The following is an 18,759-nucleotide window of genomic DNA, read 5'->3' on the forward strand; positions in this document are numbered from 1 at the left end:
GGAGGGCGGGTCCAATCGACAGCCCGGAGAAGCAGTGCCTCAGCTGGGAGCTGCTCGTCGTTGTCCGCTGGGGGCTGCAGAAGACACAGAAACCTGGGCTGCAAATATAAGAAAGAGTCACGGTGCTTGGGGAAGGAAACAAGGCTCTCCTTTAAAAGCGCCCGGCCCAACTCGCATGCAATCGACCGCTGACAGAGTTTTACTTGACTTTTGTGATGCGTTTGGTTTTAGTTTTCTATAAGATTAATTTTTTTGCAGCTTTCAACACATTTGACCTTTCAGAGAGAAATCTAGTTAGTAGATTTATAGTTCCGTAGACTTTTGGTATATTCCTTGCATTCGCGACAGGAGAAAGTGCATCCTTGGGGCCGAGCAGGTCTCTCCTCCTCCAGAATCGTGCTCGGCCCCTGAGCTGACCACTCAGCAGTGGCCTCTGCCCCAGCGGCTCCAACTTAACTGTCCCCATCTCACCTTCTCTTCAGGTGCAGAACTTAGCCACTGTGAACAAAGCGGAAACCAGTCACTGTTCACCAATCAGCTAAGCTCTGCACCTCGTCAGAGAGGTCGTCGGCTGGGCTTAATGAAAGGGCCGGTGAGCGTCTTCCACGGTTGCTGGCTTCTTCTGCTTCCAGACAAGAGCTACGCGATGCGCCTGTTCTCCAAACTGCAGAGAGAAAGTGACTATGGCTTCTGGAGGAGCAGCCAAGGTCGTGGTTGCGTGGTAATCCCTGGCAATGTGATTTTAATCTTAAGTCACAAATCAGCATGCCAGGAACCCAAGCAGCCAGAGCACTCTGGAGCCGCCGTGCCTGCACGCTCACAGCCCACCCGCACGCGCCGGGGTCCTCGGACACGAGGCGATGACACCAGCTCCAGGCCTGCTGTGCTACCGAATGGGTTTTATTCTCTTGTTGTTCATTTATTTTACATCCCAGAGGTATAACTTTTTAAACAAAGGACTCAGAGATAACCATACAAATGCCAGTGCAGTTCTGGGACGTGACACTGAAAAATGCACCGACTAGACTGTGGCAGAATTAGTGAAGAGACGGCTGTCCTTGCCTTCAACCCTTAGGGCACAGATTCTAACTGGTCTGAGGGGTGTGGGTGTGTGTGGGTGGTGGGGCTCTCAGGCTGGGAAGGATCCCCAACTGCTGGAAGTACAAGTCACTCATCTTCACTGAGAAAGTGGGAGTGGGGATCGGGGGCATGCACGTGACCCCCAGTTCACTTGGAACGGACAGGAAGAACAATTTCAGAGGAGAGGGGAGAAAACAGCGGACTCGTCACCAGGGCCAGTCCTCTGCCTGGGGTGAAAAACTTGCGAGTCATGAGAGCTGTGTGCCCGCTGTGGTTCCCACAACTTGGAACACAGGGACGGAGCTGTCTGGTCTGCTCAGCGTAGTTTCACAGACTTCAAGAAACACAAACTCTCCATGAAATTAAACATCTAAAGAGACATATGATTCATACTGATTACTGTGTGAGGCTGGCAACAAGGTAGCTATGTAACAGCTGTTTTTTTAAACTGGCCCATCTGTGATGAGGACCTGGGGCTGGCCTGGGAGGTGGGGGCGGTCTGGAGAGTGTCTGCACGCGGCTATCTCGCCACGAGAGGGACAATCACTGCCACTAGTGCCACTACTTCCTCTTCCTGGCACATGTGGTTCCTTGGCTCTTCTGGAAGAACAGGATCATACTTTAGAAAAACTTTTTTTCTCTTCTCAGTACTAAAGTTCTTTCAGATAAATAAGATACTTAAACATACTAGACAAAAATGGATTTTCTAGAGTAAAATATTAGAAGCAAACTAATGTCCAACAAGAGGTTAAGAAGGCCAACACGAAATATTAAATATCCAATAGAATTGTATTCATAGAGAAGCTACATAACATGAAAAATAGCTTGAGATTTGATGTTAAGCTTAAAAAAAAATTACAAAATTAGACATACCCTATTATAGCATGTAAAACTTTGCAGAAAAGCTGAGAAGACACAGAAATGATCATTGTTAGAGCAAAAAATACACTTATAATGCCACAGTTCTACATTAAAACTTTATATACCATTGCTAAATTACTTTTAAAACTCAGAAACCTACATTTAAAACCTAACTGCTAGGATGTAAATCTAGCAGGTCGATTACAAGCACAAGCAATTAACAGAAGCAGCAAAGTAATTTAGGACCTCCATCGCTATGTACGCCAAGGCGAGCTTCCGCTCCAGCGCAAGGTAAACTGCAAGCCAGCCTGAGACATGTGGTGTGGAGGCGTGTGTGGCACTGGGGCGGGAGGACCTCCTGCCAGCCTCCTAAGGCAGGCGGGGACACCCTGAAGAACCTCAAGTTCTCGTGGAGCCCAGGAGGACAAAATGTCTGCGTGTAGCTCAGGGTTTGGAGTAACCTGGTAATGTGCCCCTGTGTCAGCCTTCACCTCGAAGACTAGGGGTCAGCACTTCCATGGGGCTTCCCAGGCCACCTTCTAACCCAACTCGAGATGTTCTCCTCCCCTGACTTTTGTTCCTACAAGTAAAACCGAACTGGCCAAAACAACGCCGAGGAGAGTCGTCCTGCCTGGGGTGGGCCGCCTCTGCTTTCTGGTGGCCACTCACCAGATGAGTGCTGCAGGGACTCAGCCTCATGAGGCCAGCAGGCACCTTGCTCTCCAAGGCCACCAAGCCACCCGAGGTGGGGCGGAGGACTGATGCTGTAGGTGCTCTCGGCTCACCATTTGACTACTGATTTGGCTCCTATGGGAAATCTCTGGTAGAAACAAACAATGGAGAAAGGAAAAGGAGGGAATTACCTCTTAAAATAACATCTCGGCCACCACCTGAGCTGAGCATCTATCCATTTGCTCCTTGGTCAGCTCAAAGCAGCTTCGGGCAAGCTGCTGCTGCCTGGCATCCTCACTCACCATCAGCTCCCCGTAGAGATATACGCCCATGGCCTGCGGGGAGGAGCGGGGTGGGTAGAGGGTCTGAGAAAAAGAAAACATGCATCCACACGTGCATAGTCTGTGCTGGTTTCACACAAACTTGCTGCTCTGGAAATTACAAAGACTAGAAGAGAAAAGACAGTTGAACAGCTGTACTTTAGGAACCTGAAGTTTTCAATCCCCATCTCTTTCTAGTTTTCACTGAAACTCCAAGGAATTCTTATCAGCTCCGTCAACAGAACCCTAATGATTTCACTGGTGACAAAGTGATGATACAGTGAACATTTCTCCAGTGACAACATGTCAGGATCGCTCTGGACAGAGACAGAAGGGGTCCGATAACAAGCACCACAGAAGCCTGTGCAGCTGAAGGAAGCACCGAAGGGCTGTGCCTATGTCACAAAGACACAGATCTTCTCCCAGCAAGGTGTGTCCCTGGGTGTTGCTGGGAAATGAAGACCGCTATGCCACATGGCAGCCACGGGTGGGAAGGATCACTGCGCCACTGGGAAGAGCTGCCTGCCGCTCCAGCCCAGCCTGACCGTGTTCCCTCAACCACCCCGCCCTGACGGCGAACACTGGCCCTTCTGTTTCAAACACAACGCTGCAAAGACTCACATCTACATAACTGGCTGTTGTTAAAACTGTAGGAAAAATGTTCTGGAAGACCAAAAGACCCCTTTGGTTCTGCCTTCTCTCGTTCCAAGCTTAATTATGCCATGGATTACATTCTGTTAGAGCAAATTAAAAGAAGGATCTCACAGATAGCGCAAGACAAAAACTTGGTCTAGTTGCAGTTCAAAAATTCTTTCCTGAAAAGGCTGCGATCTGGTCACCCTTATTTGGCAAAGACCATGGTTCTAAGTATATTGCAGTTAATTTTGGTTTTCCAAATAAATCTTAAGCTTCTCTTGCATTTTGTCCTTTTACTCCCTCCCATGTTTCCAAACACCTCCTGCTCTCCTGTGCAAATGTGACATTTCTTCTGGTACAAAGTCATGTATTTTCCTCTGTGGGAATACCGAGCCCTTACTTGCTGGCAGCCCCCCCATACTTGGGCCCTTTCAAAAGTCCTTTTGTTTGCCCTCGCCCCACTCTCCGCCCCAATGAAACACGGCTCCATTCTGTCAGCCCACAGTGCTCGGCAGCGAGCTCGCTCACGGCACACAGTGGTCCCGCCAACGGGGACGAGCTGCAGGCCGACTTCCAGCAGCAGACAGAACCCATGGCACATGCACTGCCATCGACAGCCACGCTGGGACAGGCGTGGCTGGGTGCAGAGGTGGCAAGGAGGACATCCCCGAACGGCCACGTGTGCACATGCTTCCCGCAGGCCCCCTTGGAAGATGACTGCTTTCCCCTGGTGGAACGATGAGTAAAGTTCTCACAGGAAAGACACTCACCACAGGGTCCTGGCCGGCAGGGACAGGCACAGACACAGACCAGACTGTTCAAGCCAACCAGGGCTCTCCCAGTCTATTCTTCACACATACTTTAGATGGGGGCCAAGTAAAGACACAGACATGGCAGCACCAAGCTACAACCTTGATCTGAGGTTTGGCGGCGCTGTGCTGTCGGCGAGTTTCGCTTGGTACAGCCGTGGGCCACAGCAAGGTCAAACCAAGGGCACCTCGAAGGGGCTTGGCTCAGTGCTAAAGTGACACCGAGAGAGGGAAAATCAGCTCAAGAGTGGGGCAGGTAAGCGCCTATCCACTTCCTGAAAATCTCTGGAAAATGTTTAAATATTTGTTATAAAAGAGGTCTACAACTTGGCCCCTGCGTTAAGGATACGGGATAGTCAGGGGACAACATTTAGAGAACCCCGTCAGCCGAAAAGTGAAACTTACTTGATCCTCCTGAAGGAATCTCTCCACATTTTTGTACGCTTTTGTGTACTTGTGCTTAACAATGAGTTCACACCACCGATGGCGAACCTTAAGAAATGAGAGAAAATCCAGTGAGCAACAAACTCGTAGGTTTTCTTAGCCAAATGAGTTTAATGATCGAGGGCTTCTGTGTTAGAAAAAGTTACAGTGGTCCCCTCATCCTCAGGGGATACGTTCCAATTCCCCGCAAGCAAAACTTTCTCCTTCGCAATTTCACAGAAGGTTCCTTCTTGCCACAGACCTTAGCGACCTGGGTTTATTTTGCCTTTCCTTATTAGGTCAAGAACGTTCACCTTTGCACTTAAAGTAAGTACTTTATGGCTTCTCTTTGGCATATCCGAATTCTCAGTATCACTACTCTTGTCTACTTCTGGGCCATCATTAAGTAAAAGGAGGATGACCTGGACACAAGCCCTGTGAGATACTGTGACAGTCGATCTGATCGCCGAGGCGGCTACTTAGTGACTAAAGGGAGGGGAGCATACACAACATGGAGACACCGGACAAAGGGGTGAGTCATGTCCTGGGCGGGACAGAGTAGGATGGAGTGAGATTTCATCATGCTACTCCTAACAGCACGCAATATAAAACTTAAGAATTGTTTATTTCTGGAATTTTCCATTTAATATTTTCAGACTACAGTTGACAGTGAGTAACTGAAACCACAGATAAGGGGGGACTACTGTATTCTCTAAAGTATATTAACAATGTTGATATTTTTAAGTTTCGTTTCAGTTTTCCTTTACAAAGTTCCTTTATAACAGGAGGATTGTTAGTCAACTTTAGGGGAGAAAAGTGCATATTTCAGCTAGCTGTTCTGGTGTTTTTCAACACAAATTTGAAAGATAAAGGTAAACACAAAATGTAACTGGGAAATTAAATGCGCATCCTAAGGCAGCTGGTGCTGTGCCCTACAGTTTGCTGTCAATGAAGGTTTCCGACCGTAACTACTTAATTTCCTGAAATAACCAGTATGGTTCGATGCTGTCCATTTTAACAATAAACACAGTAAAGCAGAAAAACACTGCTTTTCACATTCCTGAGAAGACGCAAAGTGTGCCTTCTGAGGAATTTTGGGGTGTCTGCCAGAGGGGAAAGGAAGACCGCCTTGATGCAAGTAGCTCCTGCTGCAGGTTTGTACAACATACTAGAAATAGGCAAGCTAAATCTGGATGCTGTTTAGTGAAGATACACTTTACTGAAGATATACCAGCAGTTATTTGCCAGGAACACCCGCCCTACACATACACACAAATACCCCTATAGACAAAATGGAAGTCTGATCCCAGCACTGGCTGCCTCTGATGATAGAGGCAGAGCTCCCAGCATCTCTCGACACTTGAGACACATTCTTTACATGGAAATTCTACCTGAATTTGGTTTTCAGAATCCAGTTTCAGGCCATTTTCTACTTGCGTCAAAACCCTCTCAGTTACGCCCATTTTAGCAGCCTACCATTTTATATTCCATTGTCAGTTCAACACCAGCCATACATGGAAGTGATTATGTGTGTTTGAAATAGCCTCTTTCCATCACTCTTTATTTTTACTGCCTTTGAAAGAGGGAGACCTTTTAAAGGACTCCATTTGTGGCAATAGTAAAATATAAGCAATTTCATCATTTTGGTTGGGGCCCCTATAAATTATATCATTACCCAGTGACCAGGCCAGATCTCTCCTGTAATCTGCTCTAAATGGATTTATATGCCAACAATTAGGAATGAAGGAAAGAAACAAATCTTTTGGAAAGAATCCTTCCCCAAGGCTGGAGTGAGCTCCCGGACAGGGTGTTGATTTGGGGACTCTGGTGGCCCTGCCCTCTGCTTGTGGGCAGCCAGGCCCTTTGCACTTGTAAGGACAGAGTACCCAATCAATTTTTACATCCCTGAAGGAATTTCAGAGGTGCACGGAAATGAGCTAATAGCCTCAGACCATCACATCAACAAAAGGGAAGAAGCCACTCAGACTGGTCGGATCTCGAAAGTCTTTCCATCTTCAATAAAATGTTCTTTCCTATACAATCAATAGAAATTAACGGCAGACCATAAAAGGGAAAGGGCGGCCCCTGAAACATTATGAGCAGAAAGAACAAGTGAAGAGCTCAGAGAAGCCGGCTCCTCATACCACACCAATCTGAGGAAGACATCGGAAAAATCGGATCCCCACTCCCGCGCTGTGGTCCTAGTGCCAAAGGCCACGCAGTGCAGAAACCCAAATGGCTCCCTTGGGTGCCTCTACCTACCCCTTTTGTTTTCTCCCAAGTCACGGTCATCTAAATGCCTCAGACACCACCAGCCCCCGGCCATGCCCCACAGGGGTCTCTTGTTTGTGAGCCCCGAGGGCCGCCACACAGGAGAGACAGTCAGGAGACCAGGGATGCTGCTCTGCCACCTGCTCTGGGCCCTCGGAGAAGAGTCTCACTCCTCACAACTGCACACTGCGAACAGTCTTTGCACCAACTTTTAGTGTGGTCACGTATGGGAAAACTGTCAGCTTCGGAATGTTTGAACGACTTAGATTTATGTGACCTGAGCACACCATGCCTCTGACAATGACTGCTGTTTGTCACTCTAAAACTTGGGGGCAAGTTTATTTTTCAGATTTGACTTTGAGAATGGAGGGTTTAGCTGGTCATTTTTCCTTCCTGTGCTTTCCTTCATCTTATTCACGCATACAGAAATAACAAAGCATATTTCCTAGTAGGATAAGGCCCCCAGAGGGGGCGGGGCAGGAGGCAGGGCGGTCCCACCGTGACTGGAAGAAGGCCCAGGGACAGCCTAGTGAAAGAGGCTCTTTCACAATCGATATGAAGTCAGCATTTCCATTTCTCTTACTGTTAAAAATAGTTTATTGTCACGATTAATAAGAGATCTAGTCTTCTGACCCCTGAAGGCTGACATGGCATCCAGGAAGTACAGACCAACCTCCCTCTCCCCACTCCACGATGAGCAGAAAAAAACAACAACCCTTTTCATTGCAAAAGAGCTCAACTCATTTCAATATTTTAATGACAGGATGTTTAAAAGACATCAGAGATGCTGTGTGAGGCTGAGGGCCCAACAGATATTTCTTGCTCCAGCGCAGCGTTTTCACTTCTCTTAGCATTTCTCTGAGAAACAAAGAAAATCCCTATTTTTTTTACCCCCTAAATTGTTTTTATCACCTTTGAAATCTCCTTAACCACTTGCCATCATATGGAACGGGGGTCTTCCTGAAAAGCAGCAGCAAAGTGACATTTGCCTCAATTTTCTTCAGCAGTATTTCCACCATGGGCACTAATGGAACAGCCCCTTTCTCCAGGTCACTGAGAAACTTAAAAAAATTCTTGACAATCTGTCACATCCTTGTATCAAGCTCCTTTCTCCGCTGGCAGTGGAGGAAAGTGGAGTTCTCAGTGCCGGGGGAGCATGAGCCAAAAGATTTAGAAGCAGATCTCTCAAAAGAGAGCTGCCTGTTCGGCAGATTTTGCTCTTCTTTATTTTCCAACAGGTTAATTAATGGGGGTTAGTGGTCACCTTGTCTTTTAACTTCCAGTGAGATTAAAAAAAAAAAAAAAAAAAACCTAAAACACCGCACACGTCCACAACAAGCCTTCACTCCATCTGCGGCTCCTTGGCTCTGTTCGTCCAGTTCCGTCGCCTCGTGCGTGCACACACAGCCCGTGATTTATCAGTCACACTTTAAATATTCATATTTTATTATACTTCAACTGTGTCTCAATAGAGATGAAAAGATTTAATGACTTTTCAATGGCTCAAATTCACAAAGTCACTCTAAACTCATGCTAGAAATCACTGGAAGCCTGGAGTCAGCAAACATGTTAGCTGAACACCACCAACACGGTCAGGCTGGGCAGACAAGAAATAAGGGGCAAGGACAAGAAAGGGGAAGGAGGCAGGGAGAGACGAGGGGCAGATGGAGGCAGGAGGGCAGGAAGAGAGTAAAAAAGCTCGAGAAAATCAGAAGCAGGCCGTGCAGGAGTGGGAAGAGCAGAGCTGTGGTGAGGGGCAGAGCCTCCTTGCTTCCTGAGCACGCGCCCAGCTTTTCTTCACTGAGTCTTCAGGGCAAACAGCAGCTGGACCCAGCCCCACTCCCTGCCAGTCAGGGCCAGGACACGTGTCCCCACCGCACACAGCAGTGCTGAGGATTCCATACCATGTGTGAATGATTAGCACAGTGTCTGGCACAAATAAGGTAAGAAGAACAAAGGGAATTTAGGTCCCCAATTCTTCCCACAAAGTCACAATGAAATTGTGATATACGATGTGCAGGTACAGGTGTGCACTTCTAAATACTTTGGTCTAATAAAAATCACTTTGAATTCTGTTTTACAAAGCGTTCTGCTCGAAGGACACTGAGCAGAAAAATGATGTGGGTGCTGCCCTCAGCGCATACGTGGGTTTTAACAGAGCGGTGCTGGGTCACATCACTGCAGATGGATTCTAGAAGTCTGCAGGTTTCTGAAGCCTCCACAAACAGAAAGTGACGAGTGCACAGACATCAGTGCTCTCCCAAGAGTGCCCAAGAATATGACCGGTTCTTTGGGGCTGGGTACAGATGGGAGGGTCTTAGAATTGGGGATGGGAAGAATAAAGCGTAGGTATGCAGAAGCCAATTCATGTCAGACCCACATTTAATGACAGAATAAAAACCCTCCAATGAACCATATAACTGCTCCTGGATGGTGGGCCTCCAATCCACAGTATGGATTCCACCAGGACGATAGTGTGTGTCTATGGTAACAGGTGTTAGCCACTGGGGAGATCTGAGCAGACATGGGGGGCCTGGGTATCCAAAAGGTATTTTGCAGAACACAAAAACACAGGGCTCTGGCTCTAAGGCTGGTGGCTCATTTATTCCAAACACATTCACAGCAGCCAACACACACATACATTCAACATACATATGTGTACACACACAGAAACCAAAGTTTCTTTTTTTTATACTTTCTCTCACTATACTCAACGCATTGATATTTTCTTTTCTTTTTTTTTTAATGCTTGTTGGTGACCTACTAAACTGATTTCATGACCTACTGTGTTTGGATACCCCAAACTAAAGGCCTGGGTCTGTCACTCACTGGGCCTGCAAGTTCGGCTCGCTGCTCTAAGCACTCTTCCCTGATCCCGCTCCCCTCCCTAGGATGGGGGGTTGGAAGAGCTTCAGCCCCTCTGGGCTGCAACGGGAACCCACCGAGGACACCCAGGCAAGTGCTAGGATAGTGATTCCCACACAGTAAGTGCTTGCAGGAGTAGCATGTTTCTGGCTTTGGCTACTTCGAAATTCATTATTTACTAAATCTGTAAAAACCTTGGGAGTATTAATTCCAAGAAGTGTTTGTTAACTGGTGAAATGACAGAGCAAGGTGGCTGTCAGGTGACTGCTGCTGGCTGAGGGTGGCCCTGCACATGTGTGAGGCAGAGTATGTGCGGAAAAAAGGCACCGACAGGGCAGGGCCAGGCTCGGGGGGCAGGAGGGCTGGACTGAGTCTCAGATTCCCAGCAGAGCACAGGAAGCAGGAAGTGCCACCAAGGAAGGTCCCAGAGGCCTGGGAATTTGTAAAGACAGATGGCTCGGCCTTGCGCCAGCATCAGCCCCAGTTGCACGGCACCTCTGCCATTTCAAGAAAGTTCTCGCTACCTAAAAGGCTCGGCTGAGCTAACTTCTGACTCAGAAATACACAGTACGAGATGAATGAAGCCTCTTCTCTGATTTCCACCAGTGCCTGAAAACTGGCAACTGCCCTGTAGGGTCTCTGTATTCACAAACCATGTCTCAGATTCAGAGGACAAGTCCTGTGACCCGACAGGTACCTCCGTGGTATAAACATGATCTCAAGCAGAACATGCTGGGCCTCCCTCGCATTAACTGTTCTATCCTGGAAACGGGAGAGGAAAATTGTTAAAGGATGACCCTACTCCCTACCTCAATCTCTTCTCGTCCTGAGATATTTTAATGGATCTGGAACCCACTGCCTACTAGACTCTAGAATGGAGTCAGCAAATGTTTTCTGTCAAAGGCCAGTGAGCACTTTTGGCTTTTCAGTCCATTTGGCATCATATCACAAAAGCAGCCCTAGACAATATGTGAACGAGCATGAAGCATGCAGTCTTCAGATAAAACTTCATTTACAAAAACAGGCTATAGGGTAGACTGCCTCAGCTCTAGTTCACTGGCCCTTGCTCTATCTCAGGGGCCTTGCACTAGGCTTCCAGAGGCACAGGCAGTGGTATGCCAGGAAATTTTAACACCCCGAATCTACCAGCATGATGTCGCAGAACCTCATGGCTGGTTCTGGCCAGTTTCAGCCTTGTCCTGGCAGGAACACACAAGAGCGTTATTGAATTCGGGGCCTTCAAATCCTATCCCTTTCTCTATGGATTAAATTCTTTCTGCACATGCAAACCCGCTCTGGCATTCCTTCTTCTGAGGCAGAGCATCTCCCAGGCCTACGAGCCCAGCACAAATGCAGATATAAGGTGCCGTGTGTGGGTAGTGATCCTGACAGTGAGACATAGCCTTTAAGAAGAGTAACCCCTAAGTCAGCTCGCTCCGATTCAATCAATCCATGACAAGATGACACACCTCTGTGAATCACTACATACTTCAAATCCCATATTTTTATTAACATTTTACAATTCCCAATACTCTTTTATAAAAAATTTTATCTCGATTTTTTCTAATTTCAATTTTAGATTGTTTTCTGTTAAACTACTTCTAAGAAATAAAAATTCTTATATGGGAATGCGCCCCATAGCCTGCTTATTATCTAATAAAATAATTTTCCAAAGTGGTTTTCAAACTTTTCTTGAACATAATTCTTCTAACTTTTAATAAGAATCTAAGCTGGAACTCCAGTATACAAAGACAGACTAAAGAGAAGAATGTCAGTGGGTTCTTCTAGCAGTTGAAATATTCATGTCAGGTAAAAAACACTGTTAAACAGTAAACTCTTCTGTGGGGCCCTGGGTTCCTTGGAGGTGGAGTTTGAAAACTAGCATCTTATGAAAGCATTACTGTGCCTGCAGGATAAATGGAATCGCAGAGGTTGAGCAGATACTGCTATAGGCATAAGACAATAAATTAGTCCTAATAACTTCTAATAGCTAATACCCCCAACTTTGTTCTGGTAGCCACTGTGCCATCAACAAAGTATATGAGACAGTCAAAGTCACAGAGAGTGAATCAACCGTGTTGCTTCTGTCACCGCGATCCTGGAGCCAGGGTCTGGTTTGGTGTATACTCACTGCCATGCCTGAAAAGCATCTATGGCTCTTGTAGGTAGCTGCTTCCTTTGCTTTATTTTTAAATGTTTCAAAATTATAAACAGATAACTCTGCACAAATAGATAACACGATGAACGTGAAATCCTAGCCATTCGGTCAAATTCACTTCTGATCTTTACAACGGCAGCAGTCAGTATGGATATATTGTGTGCTACCATCTCTCCACTTACCACTGTTGGATTCACTAGCTTAGTGCAGCCTACATTCCTTCACTTAAAAACTCACGACAAGGTATTCCCTTCTGTTAATATACTAGAGCTCCATCCACTCCATCACTCTGATGCTGCCAGAAAGTCTTAAGCATGTCTCAGGAAGTCCCAAACTGTGTTAACAGCCTTTAGAAGAAGGCTGTGAGGGGCCGGCAGACAAAGGGGACAAGTGTGTCTTCGGTCACACTAGATGGCACCGCTGTGGCCGCACCTCATCTACCACACCCACATTTAGTCGAATGATCTAACAGGTCAGCACCACTTAACTCACCTCTTCTGCCCAGAGTTCATCGGCCCCTCCCCGTTACACCATCGGTCGCTCTTTCACAGTGTCTTGCAATCTCTCCAACTCACAGTGCTCTCGGACACTCGTGTTTCCTTGTTCGCTTGTTCATGTATTTATTTACACTAAAACGTAAGCTTGGTGAAAGCAGGGGCCTGGGCACCTTTAGACCATCTCCTGGCCCTATCTCGATGCCTGGTGCCTCGCACGTGCTTGATAAATGTTTCTGAATGAATGTACTCCTTAAAAAAATCCAGAATGCTTTTTGGCTACTCTGAAATTATAATGCACAGTTGGAAGCTGTAAAATGCTTTGAAGAATGCCACCCATCCTATTTATGACAGGAAGCACTCCCCTTTCTTTTCAGTCCTTTTGATTTCAAAATTTACTGTTGAAGGGGAAAGAAATCTGTCCAGGGAACATGATCTGAGAAGCCCATTAAAGCTCATTTAGAGTTCCATTTTATATCTGTAAACAGAAAGACCAAGGCTCATGGCTTTTGTGAGTTAATAAGTCTAACACTGCAATAAACAAACCTGCTTTTTCAATTTGTGTTCTTAAATTAGATTTAACTTTGCTTTAAAAGTGGGTTTACTGCTGGTAAGGGAGCCTGCCTGGCAGCCCAGGAGTGGGAAGGCAGCGCCAAGACAGGCCGCACTTCCAGAAAGCATTGTGTTTAGGGGCATCTTCGATGCACCCGTATGTCTTATCTGTTCATTCTCCTGAAAAAATAAAAATAATCATCAATTTTGTGGTTGTCACATGAAGATTCCCAACATTTGTATTTTGATTCTAGCACTTCTCATTTTCTTTCTCACCTTACTCAAAGGACTGCGATCTTAACATATTTCTTTTTTAAGTACAGGAAATTAAAAGTTACTCTATTTGCTGTCACAAAGCCAGGTCAATAAATCCCTAGGACAGGGGTTAAGACTACAAATGAGGCATCAGAGGCCCTAGGCTCTTTTTCTGGGGCTCTTACTAACCTTGTTCCAGTCAGTAACTAAAGCTCTTGTCTATATGTTAACTGTTCATAACCGGTTTTAACCAGTTATAACCAGAGCCACAGCAGCACGCAAAACAGGGTCTTCTGAAACTGCTATCAGGATCATCACACTTGACGTGTACATGGGGAGTGACAGTGAGGGTCAAATGTGATGACACGTCACCACAAATGGCAAATTCTAACCTTTCTTCCTTCTCCAATGGAGGTATAATTTTATTTAGTGACATTAATTCTATTACACGCAGTTGGCTCCAAAAAGGAAAACTCGGGAACCCATGCTGCGTCTGCCTTGAAATACAGCACAGTTTGATACCCTTCCCTATCAAAACTATGCTCCAAATGGCAATACACCAATATGTGACTCTGTAACTAGGAAATAACGCACTCCACATTTGTTCTTCCTTTTGTTAACAGGTGACACACGGCCTTTGCTGAAAAAGGACTTTTTGCTTAAAAAAGGATTTTTACTGTTGGCAGAAAAGTGACCATGGGTTACCTCCGCCGATAATCTCAGAAGGGACACCAGTGCCTTCTCTCACTCTCCTCAGAGGCGGACTCAACTGTGGAGGGCCTCGCCAAGTCTGGCAAAAGGGCTTGCTCTCTCCTGAGGCGGTGTCACCACGGCCTTAGTTATTCCAATCACCCTGCCGTGTCAGACACCAGTGCCTGCTATTACAGAACACCTGAGATCAAGGAAAAGTCATTCTCCAAAAAAAAAAAAAAAAAAAAAAAAAAAGGTACTGGGTGTTCAGGTGAAAGTGGTGAATAAACCAGACAAGCCTACTTGGAGCTTATAGTTAAGTAGAAAGTCTAAGAAAAATTCAGTAAGCCAGCAAGTGCAGACTACTATGTTGGTGATAAATGATATAGTCGGACATAACGGTGCAACGAGGGAAGTGGGGATGGGCCGGAGATGTGGTCAGAAGACTCCCTAAGAAGGGGCCATGTGAATTGAGACCTGAAGGAGGAAAAGACACATGTTACTGGGCAGGGTGTCCTAAGCCCAGTTTCTAGCCATGCCATGTGTTCCATGAAAAATCGTACCCTCTCCTATTCTCTCTTAATGGCTATTTCTCCCAATTTCCTTCCCTACGGGAGTTAGAGAAATGGACTTTTAAAAATGAACCCAAGACTTCAATTTAAGAACTAAAACTATAAAACACTTGGAGAAGACATAGATGTAAATGTTCCAGAGCTTGAATTAGGCAATGGCTTCCTAGATGATACCAAAAGCACAAGCAAAAAAAGAAAAAAATAAGATAAACTGGATTTTATCAAAATTAAAACTTTTGTGCTTCAAAGGACACCATCAAGAAAGTGAAAAGAATGCTTTTACAAGTTATATACTTGATAAAGGACTTGTATCTGAAATATATAAATGACTATACCTCAATAATAAAGATAAATAAATCTAAAAATGAGCAAAACATCTGACTACGCATTTCTCCAAAGATGTACAAATGGACAATAAAAAAATGTTCAAGATGATGTTATTAGGGAAAAGAAAATCAAAATCATGAGATAGTCCTTCACACCCAATAGGATGGCTAAAATAAAAGACAGTAACAAGTGTTAGCGAGGATGAAGAAAAACTGGAACCCTCAGACATTCCTGGGGAGAATGGAAAAATGGTACACTAACTCTGTAAAAACAGTCTGGCAGTTCCTCAAAAGGTTAAATGGTTATCGTATGACCCAGCAATTCCACTCCGAGATACGGGCCCAACAGAAGTGAAAACATACATCCACACAAAAACATGTACACCCACGTGTTCATACCAGCATTACACATAATAGCCAAAAAGTAGAAACAACCCAAACATCCATCAACTGGTGAATGAACAAGCAGATGCTGTGTACTTAATACAATTGAAAATATTTGGTGATTAAAAAAAAAAAGAAGTACTGGTACATGCTGAAACATGGATGATTCCTGAACACAATATGCTAAGTGAAAAGCAGCCAGTCACAATTCCATTTACATGAAAGTCCAGAACAGGCAAATCTACTGAGGCAAGAAGATTAGCGTGGGTGCCTAGGCTGGGGCAGGGGAGAGATGGGAGTGAGAGCTAATACAAGGTTTCTTCTGGGGATGATGCAAATATTCTACAACTGACTGTGGTGATGGTACAACTGTGAATATACTAAAAATCCTTGAACTGTACATTTTAAATGAGTGAACTGTACAAAGTGGATGAATTATTTCCCATAAAGGTTACTAAAATCAACTCACGAGTCAGGCTGGGAAAAACTGTTTGAGCGAAAGGGTACTATTTTACATAGTCCATTCCTAAGGACACTACCTGGTGTCCTGGCAGCTGAGCTGACTCGGCCACTGCTCGCTGGCTGGCTGGTCCTCCAGTGCCCACAGAATTCTTGTGCTAGGCCTGGGCGTCTGCTTCTACCCAAGATGGGCGGGACCAGCTGGTCTATGGCACATAGTTCCAAGTGTTTCAAGGCTGCAGCAAAGCAACATGCAGACCAAGTAGCTTAAAATTCATTTATAGTGCCACCTTGTAAGTTCAGTTGACCTTAAAATTTCATACCCTGACATACACACAAAATACCATCATTTGCACACAAATAGGTGTCTTTTCATTTTTTAAACAATTTGAATCCAGTCTAATTGCTTTCTCTTTGCTATCAGGCACCAGCACAAACATTCCAATGTAAGAGGCACGAACTACCAGGGAACATGTGGGATCTCCAGAGTGCTGTCCTCTCCCTGCAGGGCAGGCTCAGGGACCACCCTCCAGCTGCTGGCAAACACTGCAGGAAGAGCTTATCCTATGTGCAGTTTGCGGGCTCCACAGCTCCAAGGCCTGACAAACTGAACTCTCAAATCCTGGAGTGCGTGAAACTAGACGGCTGAGAAAGGTGGACAGGAAAAGGCACTGGAGGGAAAAGAACCATCTGGGAAGACATTTGAGTACTTTGGAAAAATGAGACCTCTGTTTCAGGGCATGTAAAACACACGTCGCACGGGAATATGGTCCGGTGTGCACCTGTGAAAGAAAATGGCAGTGTTCACTGACAACTGTATGCTTTCTCGGAATGGATTTTCGTGCAGAAATCTAATACAGAAATATGTAAACTACTGACGGGAAGTATAAAAAAGCCAGAAGTACCAATAAAACACCACGTGTTGATTTCACCCTTGAGACCGTTAAGACACAATGAACATGAGATGTAGCTGCATTTGCGGCTATACACAAAGAAGAGCATCGGGGCAAAGTGATTTATAACCCCAGAAAAATGTGTATATCTCTCCATCTCGAGAACATCTGTACAGGACGGTGGGGGAGGAGGGAAGGATGGGGGAAGAGATGCAGTCAGAGTAGATAAGGCCCCTTAAAGCCTCTATCCAACAGGACCTGCTGCTGAGTACAGTGGTACAGTGGCAGAAGCAAACAGCAAAGAACAATAAGCAACCAGGAGCTTTTCTAATAAAGTCTGGCTGAACCACATATTAAATGCTCTTTTCCTTTTATTTACAAATTCTAAGTATTATGAATTAATTACAATTGTTTCTTTGAAAGAGTCTTTTAAGAAAAATCAGGCAGATTTTGCCATCAGTGGCTCGTTTTCTTCTTTATCTTCATTATTTAACAAATATCTAACCAGCCCCAACATGCTGTAGCAATTCAAGGTAAATGAACAATCCCTGGCCTATGGAAACGAGAGGAACAAGAGAGGAATACTGATCTGAAAGATGAGAGTTTTTTATTTTGTCGTTTTAGATCAGTTTTTGAAAAATCCCTTCACCACAATATAGCAGGGGAGACTTGACTTGTTGCAAGGGTTCCAAGGAATAGTTCTGGGGGTGCTGGACTGAATAACAGAGCAAGCTCCAAGAAAGAAACACCTAGAGGTATCTTCCTGATTCTGAAGATGTTCTAAAACATTGTTTCATAAACCGAATAAAACAAAGAATACACAAATATTAACTAAAGAATTATATAAGAGCTCTGTTCTTTCCCACATCATTAAAGGCACATGGTTTTAAAAGACAGATAAAGACAAAAGCAACTAAAGAAAAATATTCCATTTTTTCAATCCATAACCCAGCGAGCTTTCAAACTCTAGGAAAGGTATTACAATGCTGTGTTAAAGGGACAGCTGGGCCCCTCACAAGTGCTGTCTTGGCTTTTTAAAAAATGATTATTAAGTCACACTATTTATAACTTTCATCCTAAAGTTCAGATTCATCAGCATTTGACCTCTGATTGTAACCTGAGCCTGACCATGTCAAGGGGCCAACAAGCCAGACCCCTGTCCCTGCAAAGAAATTGTGACAAACGACTGCATACTGAATATGGCACGTGTCAAACTGCCTTTCCGGAAGCTCCCATCCCATCTGGCCCCTTTTATCTTATCCTGAAGAACCACTTCGCTAACCGCCATACAACACTGACACTCCACAATGGTTCCTTTTGATGTCCAATCTGAAAATCTGCCTGTGGGCTCCACGACAGTGCCTGACAGTACCAGGTGATGACGTGCATGTACCCGGGGCAGCCTCCAGGACGGCGGGAGGAGGAAGAGTAAGAGGCACCGGCCGCTGGGGCAGCACTGAGACGGGGCGGTGCTCTGGCACCTTTCCTATGTTTGGGCCTCGTGTCCTTACACAGTCCTCTCGTCCCGCAGGCTACTCTCACACACTACGATTATGGGCCCTGACGTCAGTGAGGCTGGGTTCTGCTTCTACGCTGCTTCGATTCCGCATCTAGGTGGATCAAAGAGGATGGAGGCACCAAATTCTGTACGCAGCATTCTCCTGAATAGAAACTGGTTAGCTTCCTGAAGGGTCTCCGGGGCCCAAGAGATTATACCTCACCTCCCCTCTAAACTCTTCTGTGATGGAAACAAAACAGAGATGTTTATTTTGTAGCCAGACTATTACCAAAAAGCAACCAAGGGAGAATGGGGAACAAAGCCCCAACACTGAACGGAAGGAGTTTTAGCATTACAGGGAATGGGCTAGAATCACAGCTACTGATCAATTTTAGAATTCAGAGACATGATATGTAGCTAAATCTTTATTCTCTACCTTTTTAAATATGCCTCTCTAGAGGTCTGTTAATCACAAAATGCTCTCAATTCACAGAAACTATGTTTTTGGCCCAAATTATATTTAAAAATGAGCATCAGAGCT

The 18,759-nt window shown here is 45.4% G+C and overlaps 1 protein-coding gene across 12 annotated transcripts in view; it reads right to left on the reverse strand.

The window, feature by feature from the left end:
• Positions 1-18,759, reverse strand: part of CUNH9orf3 (chromosome unknown C9orf3 homolog) — a 335,956-nt gene that overhangs the window by 1,788 nt on the left and 315,409 nt on the right. For 2 of the 12 annotated variants that reach the window (XR_003048420.1, XR_003048423.1), the window contains exons 15-17: positions 4,784-4,870; positions 4,340-4,588; positions 2,810-2,948 (exon numbers count right to left, since the gene is read on the reverse strand). Coding sequence is in view for 5 of the 12 variants with exons in the window: in XM_015594788.2 (XP_015450274.1) it covers positions 16,343-16,609 (267 nt within the window). In the remaining 7 variants the exon portion in view is untranslated. The other 10 variants (XM_025051653.1, XM_025051652.1, XR_001517531.2 and 7 more) reach the window with 10 other exon arrangements.

The sequence above is a fragment of the Pteropus alecto genome, unplaced genomic scaffold (genome assembly GCF_000325575.1).
Source record: "Pteropus alecto unplaced genomic scaffold, ASM32557v1 scaffold138, whole genome shotgun sequence".
NCBI lineage: Eukaryota > Metazoa > Chordata > Mammalia > Chiroptera > Pteropodidae > Pteropus > Pteropus alecto.